Raw genomic sequence first — 24,626 nt, forward strand, 5'->3', positions numbered from 1 at the left:
ACAATAAAACGATGGTTTCACCCAACAGCATTTGAAATCAGGGGGTTTTTTTTAGAAAGAGGGGAAGACGCTGGACGCTGGGTAAAAGGGGAAAATCGAGCGCAAAAGAGACATATTTGGGGAAAAAATAAAAACTGTTCATTTCAATGTCTATAACTCACCTACAGACCTCAGGGTTTTTTTTAAGAAAAAGAGGCGTGTCTCTCGCCTTTTTGTTCTTAAACACATGAACAAGTATGATATTAAAGTCAAAGTCCTAAATAAAGTTGCATGTGTAGATCTTATAATGGGAAATGTTTTCAACTGGGGCCGGGGAACGATGTCAATATTATGATTTCAATTTCATGATGAATGGGTTGACAATCTAGATCAGCTACAGTACTGGAAGGGAAAGGTGCGGCAGCTGCCGATTATCTACTTTCACTTTCACAATAATCCGACAGTATTAATCGATGTTGATTACATGTACCTCCGAATCCTGCTGGGTTTCAACGGTTTTTGATGATTCATTCTTAAAAATGCGTCAACTCAATTAATATTTTCCGAGTCCGAACGTTTTATTTTGTTCGTGTATGAACGCCAATTGTGAGACTTTTTTCAGTTTTAACGTTTATATCTTGGCTTTCACATAACCCGGATGAAAATTCGACTGGTTTCAGGTAATTAATTGACGAAACACCCTTCTCGCGCAAGACAGGAATCCAGTAAAATAGTCACATGATTAATACGATTAGTTGCCCGGTTTCCATGACGTAATTTAAGAGCTATATATAGAATCACTGGGATTCCCAGATTTGAGTGTTCGTCGGGAGAGAGAGAGCGAGATCGTTGTACATAGTACACATTGGATAAGTGTCGACTTCCCAAAAGAAAAAAAACATTTCTTTGAGGGTAAAATATTATATTTTGGTGAAAAATTATATTTTTGGAGGGGAAATGGTATTTTTAGGGGAAAAATTCTGGTAGGGGAAGACGCCGAATATCGGCGTCACTTTCTTAGTAAAAAAAACAACCTGGAAATGATATCTTATTCCGGAAGAATTATGGTTGTTTTTTAAAATGTTTTTATATACCATTTCAGGTAAGACTAAGACTGAGAGTTTGCAAATAAATGAAGTTGTATTTTTTATAGTAGAGAAAGAAGAGTACAACACAATAAAATTATTGCACATTTCTTCATTGGTTTTATTGAATAAAATAATTGAGAAACAAACATAACATACATGTTCATAAATTTTCGGACAATGGTATCCTCCAATTACCGTAAGTCGACCGGTTAAGGAAACAAGTAAAAGAATTTCTGAATTTACGCAACAAAATGCAGCAATATACTATTTACCTTCAGAGATTTATTTAATACCCGTTAAATCAATGTAAAAAATGATTATTTACAGCATGTTTTACTACGCAAAGCCGATAGTTTCATACACACTACAAGAACATAAACTCCGCGCGTTGTTTACCTTAAGTCGATTCGTCACATCCGGGAAAGGGACAGCACTCTAGTGGTAATGGATTAGGCCAACTAAACTTAAAACTTCGCTTCTCTGAACAATTTTAACACGAACTAAAACAGTAAATATATATTAAATATGTTTTCAATATTTTATAAATACAATTGAACAAGTTTCTTTCACTTTTCTTAAGAACAATTGTCACTCTTCTTTTTAGCACAGCATGGGCACATAAATGTTGCACCTCTTCTGATTACTTTAATTTCTGTACAAAATGACAGGTGTACCCAGTGATTGCAGGCTCTATTGTCACACTGTGCCCATTTTACAAAAATTATTGAAGCACTGTGCCTGACAGCTTCAGGGGAAAATTGTTTGCACTGGCAACACAAGTCCTCTTCATTTTCAGTGTCACTACTGTCAGAAATGGTGTTCACTTTAGAGGGACCAGGCTGGGGAGATGAATTGTGGGCCTCATTACTGGTAGCTTTCTTAGTTTTGTTTGGTTTATTCTTGTTTTGTTTATCTGTATGTTCCGTCATTTGTTTCAAGACCTCGCCTGATATTTCTTTACCGGCCACTATTTTGCTCATTGTATTTCTAGCTTTAGCCAAATTTCCACTTTTTGTTTTCTTTAATGTTCTTTCTTTCTGTGCAAACATGTCTACACCATCAACTTGTATCCCACCTTCAACAGTTTTCTGGCTGTCTGAAGTTTCTGTCTCGGTGTGCTGAAAAACTTCAGCTGGGATAAGACATTGGCTGGGGACAGCGTCTTCATTAAACGGGTATATGCCTGCACGGCGAAATGATGAAGTAAGGTTTTCAGGGTTTTTTTTTGCCCGATTTTATAGCCGAAATTCGGCTATGTTCCCAATCCCAAAAAGTATACTTTTTTCCCAAAATGTGGCAAAAAATTCCCAATTTCCAAAAAAAAAAAAAAAAAAAAAAATTTTTTTTTTTTTTTTTTTTTTTTAGATAGAAGTCTTATGCGTATTTTATCTCAATTTCAATTCAATTACATCTAACAAAGTATTATATGATTTTGTTCTTTTAATTTGAATGATTATAAAGAGTTTTATCAAATTTAGTATTTCCCTAATCAGTGGACTTTTCATGTGGAAAAAAATGCTAATGAATTTATTTTCCCAATTTCATGAAAATGCCGATAAAATTCCCAATTCCAAAGCCATGGGCTATCTTCCCAAAAAGTGGGAAAAAAACCCTGGGTTTTCAGCAGACATTGACTTCATGTATGCCTTTGATGCGACCTCACACACATTGTAGCGTGTAATGACAGCTGATGTTTGGCGCATTAGTCGATGGCAGAGGCTGTCATACATCTTCTGGAACGGTCCAAAGCAGCCGATATCTAAAGGTTGAAGGATATGGCTGCAATGAGGGGGAAGGACAAATATGATAATGTTGTGTTCCAGAGCCCATTCTGTCAAACCAACTGACACATGTGATTTGTGGCCATCAAGTATCAGTAGTTTCTTCTGGTCACTAGATCCTGGGGTGAACTTCAGGAAATGCTGCTCTAAGTAGGAGCGAAAAACGCAACCATTGGACCATCCGGTCTCGCTTACTGTACCATTAGAGCCTGGAGCTGCACCATTCAACAAGTCAGGTTTCATTCGTTGGCCTGGGAAAATGTAAAATGGGGGTATAGCTTGACCTGCTGCATTACCGCATCAAATTATTGTGATTGTCTGCCCTTTTCCAGAAGTGACAGATGAAGGACAGTAATCAGCACCGGCTACGATGAATGGTGGTTTGTGATTAACTGTTACGCCTTTTTCATCAATGTTGTAGATCAGGTGGGGCTTATCAGTCATTTCATATTTTGTTAATGTTTCTTTGAGGTTGTGATAAAAATTCGAGATGGTCTCCCTTGAGGCCATTTTAGCTCGAGCATGATCAAGGGCTCTTGATTTGAGAACTTTGAGTTCTGGCCAGCGCTTTAAAAACCCATAAATCCACTTTAGAGACAGGGGGTTATCCTTCGTTCTTTTACCCAACTGAACAGCGTAGTCAGATGCAATGTCTATACACTCTTTCCTGGTATACCCATAGCCATATTCAGCCATTTTTTTGAAATGTTCAACCAATTTTTTTTCTTCTTCATAGCTAAACAAAGGCAAAGCTCCTGCAGACATAATGTTAACATCGACCCTTCCAGCAGTTCTATCTCTTAGAGTGGTTTTTGGGACGTTGAACAAGGCAGCCGCTTTTCTTATAGAGACACCATCTTTTTTTACTAGCTTGTAAGCATTTGATAAAGCTGTTGGGGAGTACAATCTGTGTTTCTTTGTCTGTTTAAGTCGTTTTGGATAAGCCTTAAAAGAAAAAAAGTAAAAAAAGATCACCATTATGAAGAGGTCTGAAAACCAATTTAATAAAAAAAGCTTTGCCTTAAATTTACTACGATTTACTACTATTTCCGATATGAAGCGCTGTCAATGAAAGTGTTATGACTTATGTTAAGATCGTCTGCTACACATTTCAATTTTTGTGGGAATTTAATAAAGAGGACCAATAAAAGGTATGGGATATAGATAAATTTGTGTAATTTTAGTTAAATTTTTATTGTGAAATGCAATTTTACCTGTTTTTTCCTCATTTTGTTTTTATTTGTTTTTGTTTATAAGCGTAGTTATGTCACTTCATCAAAATACTTGGAGCGCTTGCGTGTGACGTCATCCAAATGGCCGCGTTCTTAATGTAAACAAAGTGGTCGAAATTAGGTCATGGTCGACTTACGGTAATCGTACGATATGTAAAATAATATTTTTCATATTAAAAATTTTGGAATATATATTTTTAAGACAAGTGTCTGAAAACTTTGTCTTACAGTAATTACAGAAATTAAACTGACACTTACCAGATTTCACAGATTTTATCATTACAGGTGCTCCATTCTGGCTGACTTGCTTTAACCATATCATAGCATCTCGGAGAGTGTAACCAGCAATTCTCTGTCCCTGAACTTCGAGAACAATGTTCCCAGGCTCCAAACGTCCACTATGGTATGTTATTTTATCATGATCTATCTCATCAAGATACAAGAAATATCCATTGTCAGCTCCACCAAGAAGAGTCACATGCAAACTTTCATCAGGTAAAGCAGACACGAGTGTCTCTGATATTCGAAAACTCCAGTGACTTGGATCTATAGTCGGTTCTCTTTCTTGCTCTCTACCCACACTCTGGTCCCGTCTTGGTTTAGCAGCAGGGACTGGTGGGGTGTGCTTATTTTTCAACATTTTAGTGGTCTCACATCATACTTAGCTTACTTAACCATTAATTAATATTCTCACATTTAGTGAAATCATTTTAAACATAACTTAGGATCACGAAACCTGTCAAAATTGGTACGGCGACCCATGCGAAATTGTGGTTAAGTTACATTTTGCATCGAAACAGTTGCACATACATTTTGACTGCTTTAGATACGGTAAGATTGGAGGATTTAAATGCACATACAGTATAATATGAGGGGTGGTTATACGAAGACAATGCTAAAGTTTAAAAACTCTTCCGCCCTATTTTAAAAATTGTTGCTGAATACTCCATTTTTGCGCATGCGCATCGCTTATTTTGCCAAAAGTGAGTCTTACTTATGTGCAGTTAATACGGTTCACAAACAAAACGGGCACTTCATATGGAAAAGGTTTCTGAACTTACTCAGATTATGGACTTTCTCTTTACTGCCCTATACAAATAAACATATAAGAAAAGAATAATCGTTTGGGCAAGTATGAACAATAATAGTGTTTAACTGATTTTGGAGTTATAATATATCATCATCCCAGAGTAACTATGGTCCGATAAATTAATAACGTCTCAAAGAACATTTGATGTTGCAAACTGTGTGTTAGTGTACTTAAGATATTGTACGTAATACACAAATAAATAAAAGGCTAACTTCCATTCGTCCTAATATTAATATTAATAATAATAATCCTAAGATTATTGCCCAGAAACTAAACCGTGGTACAAATAGATACATTTTGTATTTATATTTTCACAATAATGAGATATTTTTTTTTTAAATATATAAATATGCATTTGAATAATACAATATTTAAAGAACTATTAATTGACAGTAAATTATTAATGATGATGCATTTGTACATGTATTTCGTAATTGATGAGGTCCTTTCGCGGCTGAAGCTGCATATTTGTTTGGACCCGGAGTGTGTCTCGGCACTCCTGCACATTCAGCTCAATATACTCTCGGAAGTTCTGACATGTGTTGAATTATAGCTACAATTTCCAGCTTATTATGGAATTATTTCTAACGGGGAACGGGGATTGAACCCGGATTGCCTAAATGAGAAACGCGTGTACTAACCACTGCGCTAACCTGACAGAAAAGTAATTGATTATTGAGGCATTACCTCGCTTAAAAAGTATACATCAAATAAGAAAATGAATAAATTACATGCTTAATCAAAGACGTAGATTATCTACGTCTCCGAGCCAAAGGCTGCATGGTGTGTAGACCCGGAGTATGACCCAGCACTCATGCCTAATTAACGTACTAGACTCACGAACGTGTGGGCGAATTCTGAATCATTGCTATATCGTTGTTACTGAAGTATTTTTCCATTTTTGGTGTGGTATTGTGTTGTGGAAGGAAGCCGAGATACCCGGAGAAAAACCCCACCAGTTTGGTATGGTGACCACCAACCAAACTCACATGCTTCCGGGAACGGGAATTGAACCCGGGTCGCCTAGGTGGGAAGCGAGTGTACCAATCAGTTCGCTGGCCGAACAGGCTTAAATTTACGCCGGGTGCGCTTAAGTATCTTGCCAAGTACTCGGGGTATAGAAAATATACTACGTTGTAGTATACTAAGGTGTTAACGGGGTACTTTTAAGTAGTACGTCTGCGGACATTTCACCGTAAATCCCTATTTAAATCCTTTAAAAAAAATTGAGCGTTACAGATACGCATGCATGGTTCGTGTACGTATTTTTCATTCACCTTAAGGTAACAGTGCGTTTCCGATATGAGCGGATATATTTTAGCTGCGAGTTGTATGCTACTGTGTCTTACGTGCGGACTTTCGGATAGCAAGTAACTTTTAAGGTCATCGCGGAAACAATTATATAGATCAATGTTTAAGATACCAATCCATGGCATTCAAAAGGATGGTGTTAAGTAAGCGCACAAATGTTAAAAAACGTCACAGCAAATGTCAACTGTCTTAATCCTAAGGAAACTCGCGTGTTTCACTGACCAAACGTAATACACAAATAAATAAAAGGCTAACTTCCATTCGTCTTACGTAATTGAAGAACCATTTATCCTAAGATTATTGCCCAGAAACTAAACCGTGGTACAAATAGATAAATTTTGTATTTATATTTTCACAATAATGAGATTTTTATTTTCAAAAAAAATTATCAATAAATATGCATTTGAATAATACAATATTTAAAGAACTATTTATTGACAGTAAATAATTAATGATGATGCATTTGTACATGTATTTCGTAATTGATGAGGTCCTTTCGCGGCTGAAGCTGCATATTTGTTTGGACCCGGAGTGTGTCTCGGCACTCCTGCACATTCAGCTCAATATACTCTCGGAAGTTCTGACATGTGTTGAATTATAGCTACAATTTCCAGCTTATTATGGGTTTATTTCTTACGGGGAACGGGGATTGAACCCGGATTGCCTAAATGAGAAACGCGTGTACTAACCACTGTGCTAACCTGACAAAAAAATAATTGATTATATAGGCATTACCTCGCTTAAAAAGTATACATCAAATAAGAAAATGCATAAATTACATGCTTAATCAAAGACGTAGATTATCTACGTCTCTGGCTTAATCAACATAGTTACACTCCATTGGTTACTTTCGGCTCAGGTTCTACTTAAAATGTGTGTTATTCGAAAATTAAGAGGTCCTTTCCGAGCCAGAGGCTGCATGGTGTGTAGACCCGGAGTATGACCCAGCACTCAGGCCTAATTAACGTACTAGACTCACGAACGTGTGGGCGAATTCTGAATCATTGCTATATCGTTGTTACTGAAGTATTATTCCATTTTTGGTGTGGTATTGTGTTGTGGAAGGAAGCCGAGATACCCGGAGAAAACCCCTACCTGTTCGGTATGGTGACCACCAACCAAACTCACATGCTTCCGGGAACGGGAATTGAACCCGGGTCGCCTAGGTGGGAAGCGAGTGTACCAATCAGTTCGCTGGCCGGACAGGCTTAAATTTACGCCGGGTGCGCTTAAGTATCTTGCCAAGTACCCGGGGTATAGAAAATATACTACGTTGTAGTATACTTAGGTGTTAACGGGGTACTTTTAAGTAGTACGTCTGCGGACATTTTACCGTAAATCCCTATTTAAATCCTTTAAAAAAAATTGAGCGTTACAGATACGCATGCATGGCTTGTGTACGTATTTTTCATTCACCTTAAGGTAACAGTGCGTTTCCGATATGAGCGGACATACTTTAGCTGCGAGTTGTATGCTACTGTGTCTTACGTGCGGACTTTCGGATAGCGCGTAACTTTTAAGGTCATCGCGGAAACAATTATTAAGATCAATGTTTAAGATACCAATCCATGGCATTCAAAAGCGTGGTGTAAAGTAAGCGCACAAATGTCAAAAAACGTCACAGCAAATGTCAACTGTCTTAATCCTAAGGAAACTCGCGTGTTTTACTGACCAAACGTTCGGTTTCTGCAATTTCAACGAGTAAACTCAAGACTTAAATCATAGTCGTAGCTTTAACTGTCTTTCAGTACACTATAAGTATGTATGATGAACTATGGTGAATTCAAATGATTGTCTTATACCCACTGTTCACATAACTATTAATTCATATTTTTTGGACGGTGTTCCATTCGAAAATTCTCTAATAGCAGAACAAAATAATGGTCAATGATTAAAAATGTACTTACTGCTTTCTGATTAACAAAAATGAGTTGTAAAAAGGCATTAACGTTTACTCGAATATTGCATGTACCGGTAAGTATAACCAACCCAGATTCAACGATTACAATTCGTTTATCAGATTTGTTGTATATTGTATATTGTATTTTTTTTTGCAAGAAATCTCTATGAAATCAGATGCAGAATCTTTTCCCGTAGAGGTGCCACAATGTGTGAATTTTCAGCGGTTGTTTTGACCGGTCAAAGAAGGTGTTGCGTTTAAATTTGCTTTACCGCATGTTAACAAAACGGGCAGTTGCAAATAAGGAAATGATTTATTTAGAGCCATAAGGGGGTTTATCCGATATAAGACAAGTAGTAATACTAATGGGTCATTGTTATACATTTATGTTATGTAAAGTTGAACTTCCAACAAATTACATGCGCATTCGTCCCTCCTGAATAATTATATTGCTGATTTTATCATTATCTGTAAAATGCTAAATTGTTTTGGGATTTATAATTACCTTTCATGTTTAATTTCAATCATACACTTTTTTTCTCCCATATGCATTTAAACACCATGTTTAACACGTCCTCTGACCTTTGTGTACAACCATAAGGTAAATAACGTGTTCTCTTATTGCAGAAGACATGTCGGTCTTGGGGAAAATTTCTTCAAGTTGAAGTTTATTTCCTTAAATATAGAAGCATTAAATTAATTAAATATTAAACATGTGAAAACGCAAGAAATACCGTTTCTATACATTCTATTGTTCTATACATTCTATTGTTTACTTTTCGGACGAAAAGTAGTGTTCCGCTATTGGCGACCTGACTTAAGCAATATGTTGTGACATTTGGCTTAAAACTGTCAAAAACGGTCATTTCAAAAATCAAAATTACATTTTTTTTAAATATTTTACATAAGCGAGACAAGCTATTGACAGTGACGTCTAGAAATGAGACCGTGCATGGAAACTGGATTTTTACAACTTACCAATAATGTTGTTTAATTTAATTAATTTATAAAGAAAGGTCTGCATTTAACCTACATATCAACCCATGATAAAGACAAATCGATCCTACAGGAGACAGTGTTTTGTTTCGTTCAAATTTGGGGCCGGCAAACAGCCCAATTCCCAATGAAAAAAGTATATATTTTGAAATCCCAAATGGGACCTTAAAATTCCCAATTGAAGGTTTCCAAATTTCGAAACCCGCGACGGCCGTATCTTGATCTTTACTCCGCTTGAAGATGATTAAAAACTTGCCATACTGGTTATATTTGGTCAATCTATGCAAAGTCGTCTTCATCTAGATCTGTTGTGTCATGATACTGGGTATGCAACATCAGGGTAAGAGCGGCATATACTCACGTGCAGCCTAGGCAAATACAAACATTCACGCGGTCCAAGCCGTCTATGCTATAACTATAGATAAAGTCATTATGTTGGAAATGTATCGGATATATTAGGAACAGTAACAAACTTTGTGGCTATAATTAATTATTTCTTTAAAAATTCAGTTGTTTGCATGTAACGTCTCACACAAAATATACGCATTTATTTATACCATTAATTAATAATGCAGAGACCTTCAACCCTGTTTCCCATGTAATATAACCATTACGAATATTTTTATCTTTCACACGTGTAATATACTTTTTAAGCGTTTTCATTGGCTTATTTTCGTTCGATTGACCAATCGCATTTTGTTATTTTGCTGAAATGATGTTGCAACGTCAAATGACGTCACGAAATGTAAACAACATTCGGGATTTATGATTATGTTTGCGTAAATATTTATTTAATTTGCTCAATGAAAGCATGTGATAAAAAGATCTGACACTCGTTGTCAATTCATACCATATTTTATAAAACTCGTCCAGGAAATTCGTTAGTAATCTCGTCAAAGGCTCGCTTACTAACACAATTCCTGAACTCGTTTAATAAAATATGGTATGATATGACAACTCGTGCCAGATCCTATATATATGTCATATTCCAAGACGTTACGACACAATTTGTTCATTTCCGCTAACGAATCTGGAAGCGTGTTTTATCGCGTATGTGCGTTCAATTCATGCATGAATGGGCTACTTGAAAATTGCCCCCTCCCGATCTTTTTTGTAATCTAATTTTGACGTCATCTTTTATTTATTACGAAACTAAGACGAAACGACGCAATTTAAACGTTTTTCGATATTTAGTTGGTGTTTACTTTGGTCGTTTTTGTAAATGTTTAAAAGTTTTTTGTCCCGATTGCTTTGGTGGAATTTCAAGAAAATTTTGACTTTTTTGTTAACAAAGAAAAATGCTTTCAATACTATCAATCATGTTTAGATCCGTTAATCTAATGATCTATCATTAAACATATTAGGTCTTCTGACATACGCTATAATACAAGACATATTATCTGCAAATATCTGTATTGCCATCTATATATAGCTCTATAATAAAAAATGCGATTGCACAGGCACTCTTTGACTGTCCCTGGTACAACTTTGTCCGCCGTGCCTCGATTGTACCGGAAGAGCAGCGATTGTTGCACGTGCACATTGTTGGTAAGAAAAACATAAGGCAAGGTTCAACACCCGCATGAGTCCTTCTAAGATAGTCAAATGCTTGCGTTGGAAAGTTTAAGAAGCAATCGTTCTTATTTGATCAGTTAATTTTACATTAATAAACATTATATCAAGAGCATTAAATCTTGCATAATCGAGCAACCATCGGCAACAATACATTCCCCTGAATTCAATGACGAGTTACTTCCCGTGCTGGCATCTTCCCAGTGGAAATCAATATTTTCCTCAGTTGACAAGTGGCGGGGAAAGATTCAACACGTGAACTAGATTGCTTTAACTTTGAAACAGGAATAGATTTAATGTAATTTTAAATACGATGGATGCCAATAGGCAGAACAAGGGGAGAAATGGGCGAACGCGGCCTAAAAAACTTTATGATGGTGTGGATGACGAAAAATTGGATTTAAAGATAGACAGTATAAAAGAAAAAGTTAAAACCCCTTGTATTGTATATATTTTAACGTTCTTTTCAACTCTTGGAGGCTTCACGTTTGGTTATGACACAAGCGTGATATCAGGTGCTTCAATATTCTTGAAAAAAGAATTTGGCCTTACTATAGTGTGGCAGGAACTTGTGGTATCAGTGATGTTGGCAACTGCGGCCATATTCGCACTCGTAGGTGGCATGTTGAACTCGAAGCTGGGGCGCAGAGGTGTGATACTTGTATCATGTGCTGTATTTGTATGTGCCGCTATTTTGATGGGGATCTCAGTAGACAAGTACATGCTGCTTGCTGGGAGACTCTTGGCAGGGGCAGCTATTGGTGAGTTCACCATAACCCGGTACATGTATTCCACATCAGTACAGTCTGTTTAAACCACTTTATTTCAAACTGTTTTCTTTGAAAAATATTATGATTAAAACATTCTCTTGTGTTTATTGAACAAGTACTTTGCAATGGCTCATTCTGTTCAGCAACAGGGCTGTCCGCTATAACATCATGCTAGGTTTGGTGGTCTCATTGTCTGACAGGTAAGCCTACAGAATTTTTTTTAACCCAATTGGGAAAAGTACCGCTACCAGCCCAATTGTGAAAAATAAGCATGTAAGACCCTGAAATTGGGAAAATTTGTGTTGTGAAGTCTTCATGTTGGGAAATTGCTGTATTTGATTTTTTTTGCTCTCAAATACTTTAAAATTGATAACTTAGTGTAGTCAAGTTGTCAATATTATATTTACTTAGATTCAAGCCATAGAACTGCATATGGAAATTAACAAAATGTTGCATTTTACTTAAAAAAATAATAAAAAAAATTGGGGGTGGGGAATCTTCATTTGAGATTTTTTGATAGCAATTGGGAAATTTGTAGATTTTTCCTAATTGGGAAAGTGCCGTTTTCCGTTACTTTATAAAGAAGGAAAAAATCGCTGCTATAGTGCTGCTTATAAGTTATATATTCTTATCCTTTCTTTCATAAGATTTATGCTGTTCAGATTGTATGGTGAGAAAAAATAAACAGCACAAATTCAATTACTTTGCAATCAAAGACCCCATCAGCTGAACTTGTTCATTGATGATAAATGAATTTAATTTAGAAATTTAAATTTAATGATCATTGCCTGAGACTAGTATCTTCATTCCATTGCAGAAACAATTACTGTTGCCTTTAAAAAGCTTTGCTTCATATTCCATTAGCAAAGCAGAACCATCAGATTCAGAAAAGATTATTGGTAGACAAATGCTGGCCATGTGTGATATTGGAGAATTCAGTATGTTGACGGCTTATATCTCATACTGGCACTATTGGATTGAAGACATCAATCAACTCAATATTGTTCTAGATTCAATTATAATTTTTCACTTTTGCAAAATTGAGAGTCTGCTGGCCTCAATTGTGTGAAAATTTATTTTAAAGTAACACATGTTAGCGCTCTTCCTCAAAGTACCATTTAATGTGTGATGTTAAAAACTATGAAAATCTTGTACAGGAAATATACTAAATAGATTAAAACCAGCTTATTAAATAAAATATATTTCTTTTCATTTTCAAAATTGTTTTTGCAGTATTTTAGAATCTACTCAAATGGGCATGACACCTTATTATGTGAGGATAAATACTAATGTGTAGGAAAAATTCCCAATACGCATACATGCCATAATTTTTCAGACCAATTCCGGGACATTGAGTTAAATTGTCCGGGACTTTTGCCGATTTTCCGGGACATGTATAAAATGTAGCTATATTTATAGACATATGCATATTTGGTACGTTTTTTTTTGTTTCACATCGTTAATTGCAAAAGTTCGAAAGCCTATCCGAAATACACTTGATCTATTAACGTCAAATTAAACATTACTACTTCCGTTACTAGAACAAGCCACGTGTTTTCAGTGCAAGCGTTCTAAACATAGATGGTGACGTCACTGCGTTATTGTTATTAAGACCGGTGTGTAAGGCGTAGTTGTTGATACGCCTTTATTCATTTATAACATTTATATCCGTTATGTTTCCTAGGGGTTTAGAACAAGACAATAATAAACCTAGTGAGGATGACGTTTTTATATGCTTACTTTTTTACTTAACTTCTTTGTCGGTTAAACGTGCAAACATAAACTGCTTTTAATTTTTTACTCAGCGATGTTGGACTTCAGATGTGTGAACAACTATCCTTTGCCTTTACGCAGCGGGGAATAATGACGTAGTAGATTAAAGTCAATTAACAACCACATTAAACAATGCCGCCTTTTCGGTTTGACCGCGAACGTGAGACAATCGATATGATAACAGGACCCCTGTTAATTGATCGATTTTGACACGTAGCGTAGTCTGCCTATTTGGGTAGGCATTGTCATGGAGACGCTGCAGATATACACAGATTCGAGGTGCAGTTAAGCCTAAGGCAGGTCGGACCTCAAAGACCTCGTGAAGAGGCCGGTAGGACCTGTAAATAAACTCTGATTTAAAAAAAAAAAAGTTAAGCCTAAGATGAGGTACATGTACATATGGATTTTGTAAATTCCGGGACATTTGACAGATTTCCGGGACAGCGGGACAAGTTCTTCATTTCCGGGACTGTCCCGCACAATCCGGCACGTATGGCATGTATGCCAATACGGTTGCTATGGGAAATGGTTTGACACTTTTTTTATAAAGATAAATAATAAATTATAGGAAAAATCCACAATATAGATGCAATGGTGTTTTTTTCATTACAAAGAAATCTTGTCCTAGAGTTTGACAAATCTATATTCTGCATTGAGTTCTTGTCACAAGTGTATGGACAAGTGACGAGTGTGCTGGAATGTGGTGCATATACACCATGAACCAGGGCTGGAATTAAACACTGGCAAATGGGCCATTTGCGAGTTAATTTTAAAAACGCGTCTAAAATGCGAGTGCACAAATTTGGTACTCGCAATTTGCTGCGAGTTAGAGAAAAATTAAGATTATCACATATTGCATATATTACCTGATTATCCCGGAGAATTATTTAATCTAGCACTTAAATACTTGAACACAAATGCAGACAGAGAATGAACGAAAATTTCGTTTAAGAATTGAATAAACACAACTGGTCACAATTTGTTGGAAGTACCAGGTGCGCGTTAGTAGCACGAGGGAACAAACGATATGATGACGTTATACAGGGAATTGCCATTGAACATGTGAAACGAAAACAGAGCGATGTGTGTGCATCCGATAAACGTCATAATTTTAAAATAGCAACCAATCTGAGATTGTTATATGTTTTGTGTGCAAAACAAAAAGCATGATGTAACCCCAACCGATTTTTCAGACGTGTACTATATTCGCCAAAAAAAAAGTTAAAACTTCGGGTTGTTGATCACTGTTCATTTTTGAGCTGTGCAATCAGTGTATACTTTATTTAAAAACAAAAATACTCGACAAGGTGTCACAAGGGCTGAATGAGTTGCTAAGAAAGACTTAGATCATAATATACCAATCCATTAAATAGTGTAATTTGCACTGTTCTTGCATTTTTAAAGCTTTTAAGTTAAAATAAACATAGTTCTACCAGTTTTATATTTGTGTATCTGTTACCACAGTATCAGTACAAGTTCAGGGCTTTTTTTTCGAGTTTAGATCTACCAAAGGATGCATATTTTTGAAAACTTGTTTTGCAAGTTGAAAAAAAAAATGTGAGTTACAATTTTAACAACTCGCAATTTTTTGCGAGTTGATAAAAAAAGTAATTCGAGCCCTGCCATGAACAAATGTATAGGATTGTTGCTAAAAGTTCCAACATAGATGAAATTCTTCCACACCTTCTTGATAAAGGACACCAGAAGATATTTGTAAGATTGAACCTTGTTGCTGTTCAGGCAGCAATCCATATATTTTCTCATAAATGCCCCTAATTGTAATTAATGCTTTTCTTTGCTAAAATTGGCAAGCAAATACATGCGTAAGCTAAATCTTTGAAATGTTGGAATAATGAGCAACACAGTGCATTTTTTTAGATGGTCGCTTTAGCGACCGTCTAAAGTGCTTAGTGTAAAATTCAGGTCGGTACGGCCTAGCTACTAGGAGCCCAATTCCCGCTTACTACGCGTATCCGCGCAAGAAAGAGTTGTATAATTTATGCAAGAGGTTTGAGTTCTCCAATTATGTTTATTCACAAATGGAAACATTATATTAATATTGTGTTAAATGCAATAGATTCGAATGGTGTTTTATAGAAAAGAATAAAAAAACAATGATCGTATTGTACGTGTCGCGGAGGAGATTGTTAATGAATGATTAAAATAGTCCACTTTCTGCTGCGTCTGCGTGACGTAGTATTTTCGCTCATCTCATTCATAAATCTGAGGCTGGCGATAAACAAAGGGGAGTCCGGGTGAGAATTACGCACTAGTATAAGGTTACGCTTGTTTATATTCACAGGTCTCAATTAATAATACGTTGACCACGAGGTCAACAATTATAACAGGGATTATGAAGGTAGACAACATAAAAAACAGGCCTCGACACTAACGGTGGTCCGGGGACCCGAGGCCCCCAGATTTTGGCGAGGACCACCAGTTCTTTCAAGCTGGGTGGTCCTCCGGGAACCCTAAATTTATAGAACCACTTTGTCTTGATTGACCATTTGAATTTTTAAAAGTGCCTCCAACTTTTAAAGAGCGGCGTATAAAAAAAAATCGGTAAAATCATATCCGAAAATGTACTGCAAATAGAAAGCACGCGACTGAGCATTAGCGGCCAGCGTCTGTCAGTTGTAAATATTGATTTTGGACGATGTAAGCGACCTACAGTGCAGAGAGTATATTGAAATCACTGAAGCGTGTAAGTGTTACAAACGGTGTGTTTACTGCTATTGTCAAGTTTTATGGGGGTTATTATCGGATTTTCGGATTATTAATGGCTCCTTTATGATATTGAGCCCCCCAAAAAGTAACATTGGGACAAACTGTCACGACGATCAGTAGTTATAATAATTATTAGGGCCGCTATTTCTTTAATCAAAACCATAGGCGATCGGGCTGGCAAAAGCATTTAATTTCTCCACAAAAACACATGCCGGTATACACTTTTTTTCTACATGTATTTGTGAGCATTTCTGTTTAATAGTTCCATTATTATTATGACCTTGGAAGGATATAATTTGATTAAGATACCAACAATTTCTGAAATAAAAAGTATATCGTTCACTTGGTGTACTATATTTCGGATATGTTAAAATTCGGACATTTAAAGATAGTGACATTTATTAGTTTGTTTGTTGTTGATAGTTTGTAAACAAAATATGCTTTATGTTATTTCAGGCAACTAGAATAGACCGTTCGATAATCGATTAATTGACCGCCGCCATATTGTCAGTCACGTGACTGTCCGCCATTACACTGCTGCTAACTTGTGCGAGTCTACGATTCCAAAAGCCAAAGACGTAGAGAATACCCGCTTCACCGTTGTCGGATAAATAGATCTAAATTACTTAATGAATTAATGTGAGGCGATTATCACATTTTTGTTGTTTAAATGATTGTTTGAAGTTGAGATTGATTGTTACAAATAAAATGTTTGAAATGCTTTCGTGTATTTGTTTTTTTTATCTGTAATCAAGTGGTAATCATCGGCGAAAATTTGCCGGTTCAGTCGCTCATACTATGTCTTTGATTAGACTTGTTACTTTTAACGTTTCACAAACAATTCACGCATGTATTATTGTGTTGATTTTAATAGCCGCAACATCAAGCAGATTATATTTTAATTAATACTTACAAAAGATTCTCGCGCAATTAATTACCGCTAATTGTTTGTAATTGAACTCATTTGGTAAAAATCTACATTCCAAAATCATTACACTTTATATTAAGTATGATATTTTTGATACGCCTTCCATTATTTTTCTTGTTCTAACTGATTTCAGAGATAAAAAAATGTGGTTTGGATTTATATTAATTTTTTTAGATGGAATTTTGTCACGTTAAAAAACGAGCTTTTTATCATGAGAGAGTGATATTGATCTTGACGACCTTTTATGTGATTATTCGGAAGATGAAGAGAATGCGATCTATGTGATATATCGATATTTTCATCTTTGAATCATTTAACAGCTATAAAGCTAAAAATACTAAAAATTGTATTTTATAGGTCTTTAAAATAATACAAAACATATGGATAACGACACCAAATGTTTAGTCAATTAATCCACACAAAAAAACTCCGATAAAAAAACATCTAAATAATATTTAAAAAATATATTATTAAGCGCCAAACAAATTCATTTATACATTTATTTGCAACTTTAAAAACGCGGCATAAGCATCAAATTAAAGATTATCTGAAGACTGAAAGGCCGACAATTTGACACAATAAAGAGCTCTATGCATAAGTCGTAATATTTATTTTGCAGAGAAGCTTCAATAAATTACAATAGTAATACATCTAATTATAAAAATATAATTATCAATGGCATGAGGACGCTAGTGTGATAAATAAATGAGTGTTAGAAAGTGTAATGAGTGCTTTGAAAATAAACATACTACAAAGCCATATTAAAAGCAAAGGGCATGACAGTATTTACATGTAATTTTAATTTGATGGGTTTTGTACAAAGAATGACGCTATTGAGGAATATTAACATACAACTGAAAAAACACAACTTCATATGATGCAAATTGAACTGTGTACTCATGTATATTGAAAACTCGTTACTAGTGAGTATGAGTGACACATATATATCATTTTAACACACATATATTTATATACATATATATATTTTTTAAATATTTTTTACCTCTGTTTGGTGTCAAATGTAATTTATTGTTTTATGATATCGTTCGTGCATTGCCGTAACATCAAATCTTCATACGGAATGATGTAGTTTTAATTAACCGATACCCGCTAAATACGTTAAATGTTTTTTTTTTTAAATACTTTATTTTTTCATAAATTAAACGGGCAAGTATCTTTACGGTGTACAATTTCTGATATTCTATATTGGACATAACTTTTAATTTGTAAAATATGTAACATATCTTATTTACGCAACTGTTAAGTATGTCGGAGGTAAATTATCTTACCAAATGACTGCTTAATACTACCAGGAAGATGAGACATGGTGGCATCATCAATTGTGTTTAATGACCAGATTGTCATCTGCCACCCAGCGTGGTTTATGACACCATGTGGTTAGTTAAGTCTGGACAATATCTGATCAAAACGAGATAATCGGATTATGCAGAACAAAGGGGCAATTAAACACTGGAATGCAAAGGCATACACGATTTAAAGATTGATGCAAATAATCAAATGAAAAATATTGCATTTAATTTAATTAAATGCTTTCTTTAATGTGTCAATGTGTTAGAATTTAGAATTAAATTCATCCGTTGAATAATCGGTGCTCTCTTATATATGTTACCGATTGTTAAGCAGCAGTGTAATGGCGGGCGCGGAGAGAATTCAGGGGAGATTATTATGTAATGACTAAATTATGGAACGGTCTATAGATGGTGGTAATTATCTGGGCCTTTCTGTCAGGAAATAGGCGTGATCAACGATAATTTAATTGATCCTGGAAATCATCCACCACTAACAGAAAACGTTTTAACAACAGAAGCTGATGTATGACATGTCCAAATGACCATATATAACTGTTTAACAAATAAAGTGAGATGATTTATTTTCTGATGTTTTATATTTCTTTTTCCCTTTCAAATGATGTAAATTGGTGTGATTTTATGTTTAAATAATTAATTTTGAAACATTTAGGCAGCATACTGTTTAATACATTGAAGTTAACATTGTTATATTATTTTGGTTATCTGTGTTGTTTATCAAGTTGAAAAAAAGGTATTTATATACAAATAAAGCTTATTAAGACTTATGAAGGTATGACTTATGAAGGTACTTATTGTTTTTTATGTAATAATATACTTTTTAAAGTGATAATATAGGCAATGACATTAATGTAGTAAGGTTTCTTTAAATGATTGTTCTTATTAATAAGGTTGGAATAATCGACAGTTTTCACGGCGCGAAAAAGTTTTGTTGAGCCAGTGAAACCCCTGAATGCGCGTAATTACCTTTTATTTCTTAAAAGTTTATAATAAGAACTTCCAAAAACGCTAAGTTCTGGCGGCGAAGGGCAATGCTGAAGATGATAATGCTGAAGATGATTATGACAAGGATGACGATGCTGATGATATTGATGAAATACATGATATCAAAAGTTTACAAGACAAGGTTATGAGCTTTTAATGGGTCTGCTTTAAATGGCAACAGAATTGAATATAGGAAATACAAATGTGTACTAGTATGCTTCTTGTTCTTATTTGCCCTTACGCCGAGAGTAGCTGTGTGTTGAAACAAGAGGACTCCCTAGCTCTGGTGAGGGCCACCAAAAGTTGAAAGTAGGGTTCCCTCCGGGTACCCTGTCAAAAAAGTTAGTGTCAAGGCCTGAAAAAATGTTTCATTATTGCTGAAACTGAATATTAAAGGGATCTTTTCACGGTTTGGTATTGACAAAATTGAAAAAAGTTGTTTCAGATTCGCAAATTTTTGTTTTAGTTATGATATTTGTGAGGAAACAGTATTACTGAACATTTACCATAGTCCCATATAGTCATGATATGTATCTTGTGACGATTTGGAAACCTAAAAATTATAAAGCGTTGCAACGCGAAACGATTGTATAATTTGGAGAGTTCTGTTGTTGTCGTTTAAATTTACGAAACTACGAAGATTGCTTACATAAGGTATAAAATACTTCAATTGTGTATATCCGGCGGAATAGCCGAGAGGGGTATTGCGTTTTTACTTCAGACTAACTCCAGGACTCCGGGGGTCACTGGTTCGAGCCCTGGTACTGGCTACTTTTTTTTGCTTTTTTAATTTTATTCTTGATTTTTTACTGGAGCTTTTAAGATCAACGTAACATTTATCAATATAAAGCATTTAATGACAAACTTCAAAATATGCCAAAATCTGTGAAAATCCTCTTAAAAAAAACATTTAAATATAACAAGAATATTCTCTATAAAAATGTAGTCTTGCTGTTTTGAAATAAGGTTTGGAATTTTGGTTTCTAAATAACTTTATTCAAAACAAAAGTTTAATTATAGTGTTTTTTACTTGTTAGTCGCATATTTACCGCATTATAATGTGTGTTATAATAGGCAAACCATACATTAGTAAAATTCAATCTGCCTTCGCACATAGAAGGAATGGGTCAATGAGTTGCTGCGTTTCCTTTGCTTACTTCAGTTAGAGGTCAATTCTTTACGTAAAAGCAATCACAAGGCCCCGACTTCAAAGGAATTGCGGAGCGTTCTTACATAATAAAAGTCGTAGTCGCATGGTATTTGCGTTACGCGTCCTATTTCGTCACGTGGTTCTTTTTCGCGGGTGTTTTGGCATTCATGATATGAGGCTAATAAGAGATGCGCCTGTCAATAAACAAAGGAAAGTCCACGGGCGATAACAACGCAATAGGTTACGCTCTCACATACAACTCAATGACGTAGTACAGGTCGTAAATTGAGGCTATTAATAGATTCGGGAAAAAGTTGACGCTTATTTATATTCTCAATTTATAAAACGTTGACCATAAGTTCAACAATAACTTCAGCGATATGATAGACAAAAACAAAAAAATGTTTCATAATCGCTAATCCCGAATATAAAAAACAAATAATAACCTGTTTCGTAACCTCGTTCATGCTACTACAGCGGGTATTTCTGGAAAACATTCTTTGGTTCTCGACAGAAAGCGGCGATCTTTTGTATTTACGGGTGCTAGCACGCAATAGTAGATGGTTAGTAGAAGGTTTAGCTTGTTTATATTCACAGTTCTCAGTACATAGACAGTTGGATATGAGTTCATAAATAACTACAGGCATACTATAGGCAACCTCAAAAATGCTTTATAATCGCTAAAACCGAAAACAACTAAATATATTATATTAAATATATTTATAACAATAAATATCTTTTAAAAATGTAGTCGGCGTATACGCTGACTTTGAAATAAAGTTAGCAATTTACTTTTCTAAATAAATAAATACAATTAAACAAAAGTTAAACTATTGTGTTGTGTTTTTCACTTGTAAGCTGCATATTCACCGCATGAAATGTGTGTTAGCATTGTCAAACCACACATTAGTGTGAGTAGATAAAAAATATACTACGGGAGAGCACTTCATATGTGTCCTCATATGCCTTGTTATGAGTATCTTTCTTCACTATCGAAATATATCGTATGTTTATATTTGATTTAAACGCAGTTTTCTTTCGACACATTTAAATCGCACGTCAATAGCGCCGTCATGCGAAAATGGGTCTTATGCGTTTTGGCAAGCGTTTGTTAAACCCAACATGTGCTTTTGCGCAGTCAGGCCATAGGCGATGCTGTTCGCTTTAAAATCACTCAATATGTTATGTTTCTCCTTACCAGGAGAGATAGCTGAGTGGGCTATTTATATGATGGGCGCATATGGAATAAGACCTATTTTCGCATGACGAGGGTCATTACAAATCTCATTGCGAATTGAAAATGCCACATTTAAGAACAATGCTTTTTGATACAAAATTGAATTCAAAATAGCAAACTTGTTAATAATGGCAGCCTATCCACACATTAAGGAATGATTTCCAGACGTGCTGACCAAGTACGGCAAACATTGTGGTATGATAATTAAACGATTTTCTCTTATCGTGACACTATACTATTTCGCTAATGATTGTTTTCTCATCTTGGAGGCGAAAGTGAAATTCTGCGAGATGGATTGACACGCGTAATTGTAACAGGGCCACAGTTTGTGTCGTTTGAGCATACAGAGAGTAGTCCGGAATTCCTTACACCGAACAGTGCTACATCCTTTGAATTGAGCACATACGCAGTGATGTAGCAAAAATTCAGAGGTTGTATCTTGAATCAGCTTATTAAATATTCGAAAATATTCATGTGTGTCTGTTGAAGTTATGTAAAAGTCACTAGGATGAAAACTGAGTAAAACAGCTACGCCTAAAAGCGCATTAGTGCTCTATACCTATGTTTATGTCAGCGTTGTTGACACCGTGTGAACTGCTCGGGTAACAAGTAAAGCATAAACAGCAATGTTTATATACTTTTATTCCGCCATATACAAGATACGAAGATTATTGTATATTTTGAATTTGTATATGGTGTCAAAATTCAAAAGTTTTGTACACGGAACTTTCATTATGAATTTATATTCTTGGTGAGATAGTCATTTGATATTAGAAAAAATATTCCTTTAATATGATGGTGACTGCAAATTTTCTTTATGTAAAGTTCTCATTACCATTTTTATCATACTTTCTATGCTTTCAGAACTTCCAAAAAGCATGTTGTTTTTATTTTGTCTTAGTTATTTCTATGAAATAATAAGGATGATAAAAAGTGCACACAAAACTCGACCCGTGCGCTATGACACACACTTTATAAAGTTTAATGGCGTGTGTTCATTTCAAACTTGGGATTGATTTTGAAAAATGAATTGCGTGTTTAATTATGCAAAAGTGAACATCTTCAGTGCCTTCAGCGCTTTGATTATAAGTTGTTAGCGTTAGGTCACAACTAATGTAGAGAAGCAGTTTTGCAAGTCAGTCTGCTCTAGCTATGCTAGGAACGTTTACTGCAAGTCAGTCTGCTGTTAGCTACGTTAGGAACGATAACCACTGCCTGTTTATATTTCACCACTGGTACACTGCAGCAGACAGCCTGTATGTAAACAATATGTCTAAGAGCTTGTGCAGAGATATTGGCCAGTCTAGTGTTTATATCAGCTTGTGCTACAACATTGGCCAGTTTATCATTGAAAGCTGTACATATTTGCTGCTTTCAGGGAAAACGGGGCTTAATACTGCATTAAAAGTCTGTCATGTGGGCAAAATTGTTGCTCAATAATTTAAAGAAAATAAAGTATTAGATACACATAACACAACATGACATTGTACATGATTATAGGCTTGTTGTTCTTTAGCAAGGAAACCAAAATTCTAAAGAAGGTTGCCAGTGCAGCAACCAATTGTGAAAAAAAGATACATTTTTGTTATTTTGTCTAAGTTATCTCTATAACATAAATATGAGGATAAACAGTGCACACACATCTCGACCTGTGCTTTAAGACACACTCTTTTTAAATTTGAATGGGTTTGTTCATTTCACACTTGCGATATAAAAAGCTATAACATAATTTTGAAAACTGAGTTGTCTCTAAGATTATGCAATAGCGAACAACTTCAGTGCCTTCAGCCCTTTGATTTTCTTATTGTTGCATATTTAAAATAATGCCATAATTTTTACATCTTAGAAACGTCCCCATTATTGAAATGTTAGGCCCCTGGAGCATTAAAATTTTGTTAGAGGATATACATTATTTGTAAAGTTGTTTTTCTGAGATAAAATACACACATCAAAGTGTCAGGAATACATGTAGTTGAAGGAATGGTTTCAGCTGTGAAGTTATTATCTTTCTCTTTAGCAAACAGCGCTTGTTTTGTATTACCATTGATTTATTTTAAGACATTGTGACTTTAAATCAATCTGCATTTTAAGAAGTGATGTAAATATCTTTTTTTTGTGTTCAAACAACTAATAAACGAGTTGTTTTTTAACTGAATATCAACTTGCAGTAGTAAGTACAGTGCTGTATTAACAATATGTTATTATATTGCCCTCCTGTGAGCATTCCAGAATATTATAGTGAAAAAATCTAAAATTACGAGCTGCAATCAAGAATGAAATATGAAACAGGCATCATGTGCATCTCGCTATCCTGATAAAACTAAAATGTCATTTGTTGTTATTTCTCTCCTTCTAAATTAATTCTTGATAGTCTGAATGTCAGATTTCATCATGCAAATAAATTAGATTTGAGGCAGGAAGGAAGAATCAGCCCTTGTAGCCTGGGGCCATTCTGTGTCCGCAAGTAATTGCAAGCCTTTGTTGTTCTTGTCTGACAATTTTTTGTGAAAAAGAAGCTGTATCTGAAGGCTAAAATATTCTATTATTTCCAAATAGTATTATGATAAGAATGACAGTAGTTATGCCTTTTATTTGGACACATGAACAGTTGATTTAAGTTCTGAAAATAGGTGATGGCTACAAATGCTGCTGTTTATTGACAGATCAGGGATTTTCCACAAAACACACACACAACTTACATGCTTTTGCGTTTAAAATATTTTAACCTTATAACAGGAGATGTCTACAATTCATGATTGGCTTTCATGTATATCGTAAGT

General features: G+C 35.1%; 3 protein-coding genes across 9 annotated transcripts in view; 1 reads left to right on the top strand and 2 right to left on the bottom strand.

The window, feature by feature from the left end:
- The window catches only part of LOC127865075 (membrane-associated guanylate kinase, WW and PDZ domain-containing protein 3-like), a 165,735-nt gene extending 160,694 nt beyond the window's left edge, over window positions 1-5,041 (bottom strand). For all 7 annotated transcript variants that reach the window (XM_052404956.1, XM_052404958.1, XM_052404957.1 and 4 more), the window contains exon 1: window positions 4,339-5,041. In XM_052404956.1, coding sequence (XP_052260916.1) covers window positions 4,339-4,720 — 382 coding nt within the window. In that variant the 5' untranslated portion in view covers window positions 4,721-5,041. The remainder of the gene's footprint in view (window positions 1-4,338) is intronic.
- The window catches only part of LOC127865107 (protein RD3-like), a 575,560-nt gene that overhangs the window by 120,412 nt on the left and 430,522 nt on the right, over window positions 1-24,626 (bottom strand). The gene's annotated exons all lie outside the window — the stretch shown is intronic.
- LOC127865089 (proton myo-inositol cotransporter-like) overlaps window positions 11,193-24,626 on the top strand; it is a 91,090-nt gene continuing 77,656 nt past the window's right edge. The window contains exon 1 of the mRNA XM_052404984.1: window positions 11,193-11,710. Coding sequence (XP_052260944.1) covers window positions 11,263-11,710 — 448 coding nt within the window. The 5' untranslated portion in view covers window positions 11,193-11,262. The remainder of the gene's footprint in view (window positions 11,711-24,626) is intronic.

This window comes from Dreissena polymorpha, chromosome 1, assembly GCF_020536995.1.
Source record: "Dreissena polymorpha isolate Duluth1 chromosome 1, UMN_Dpol_1.0, whole genome shotgun sequence".
Lineage (NCBI taxonomy): Eukaryota > Metazoa > Mollusca > Bivalvia > Myida > Dreissenidae > Dreissena > Dreissena polymorpha.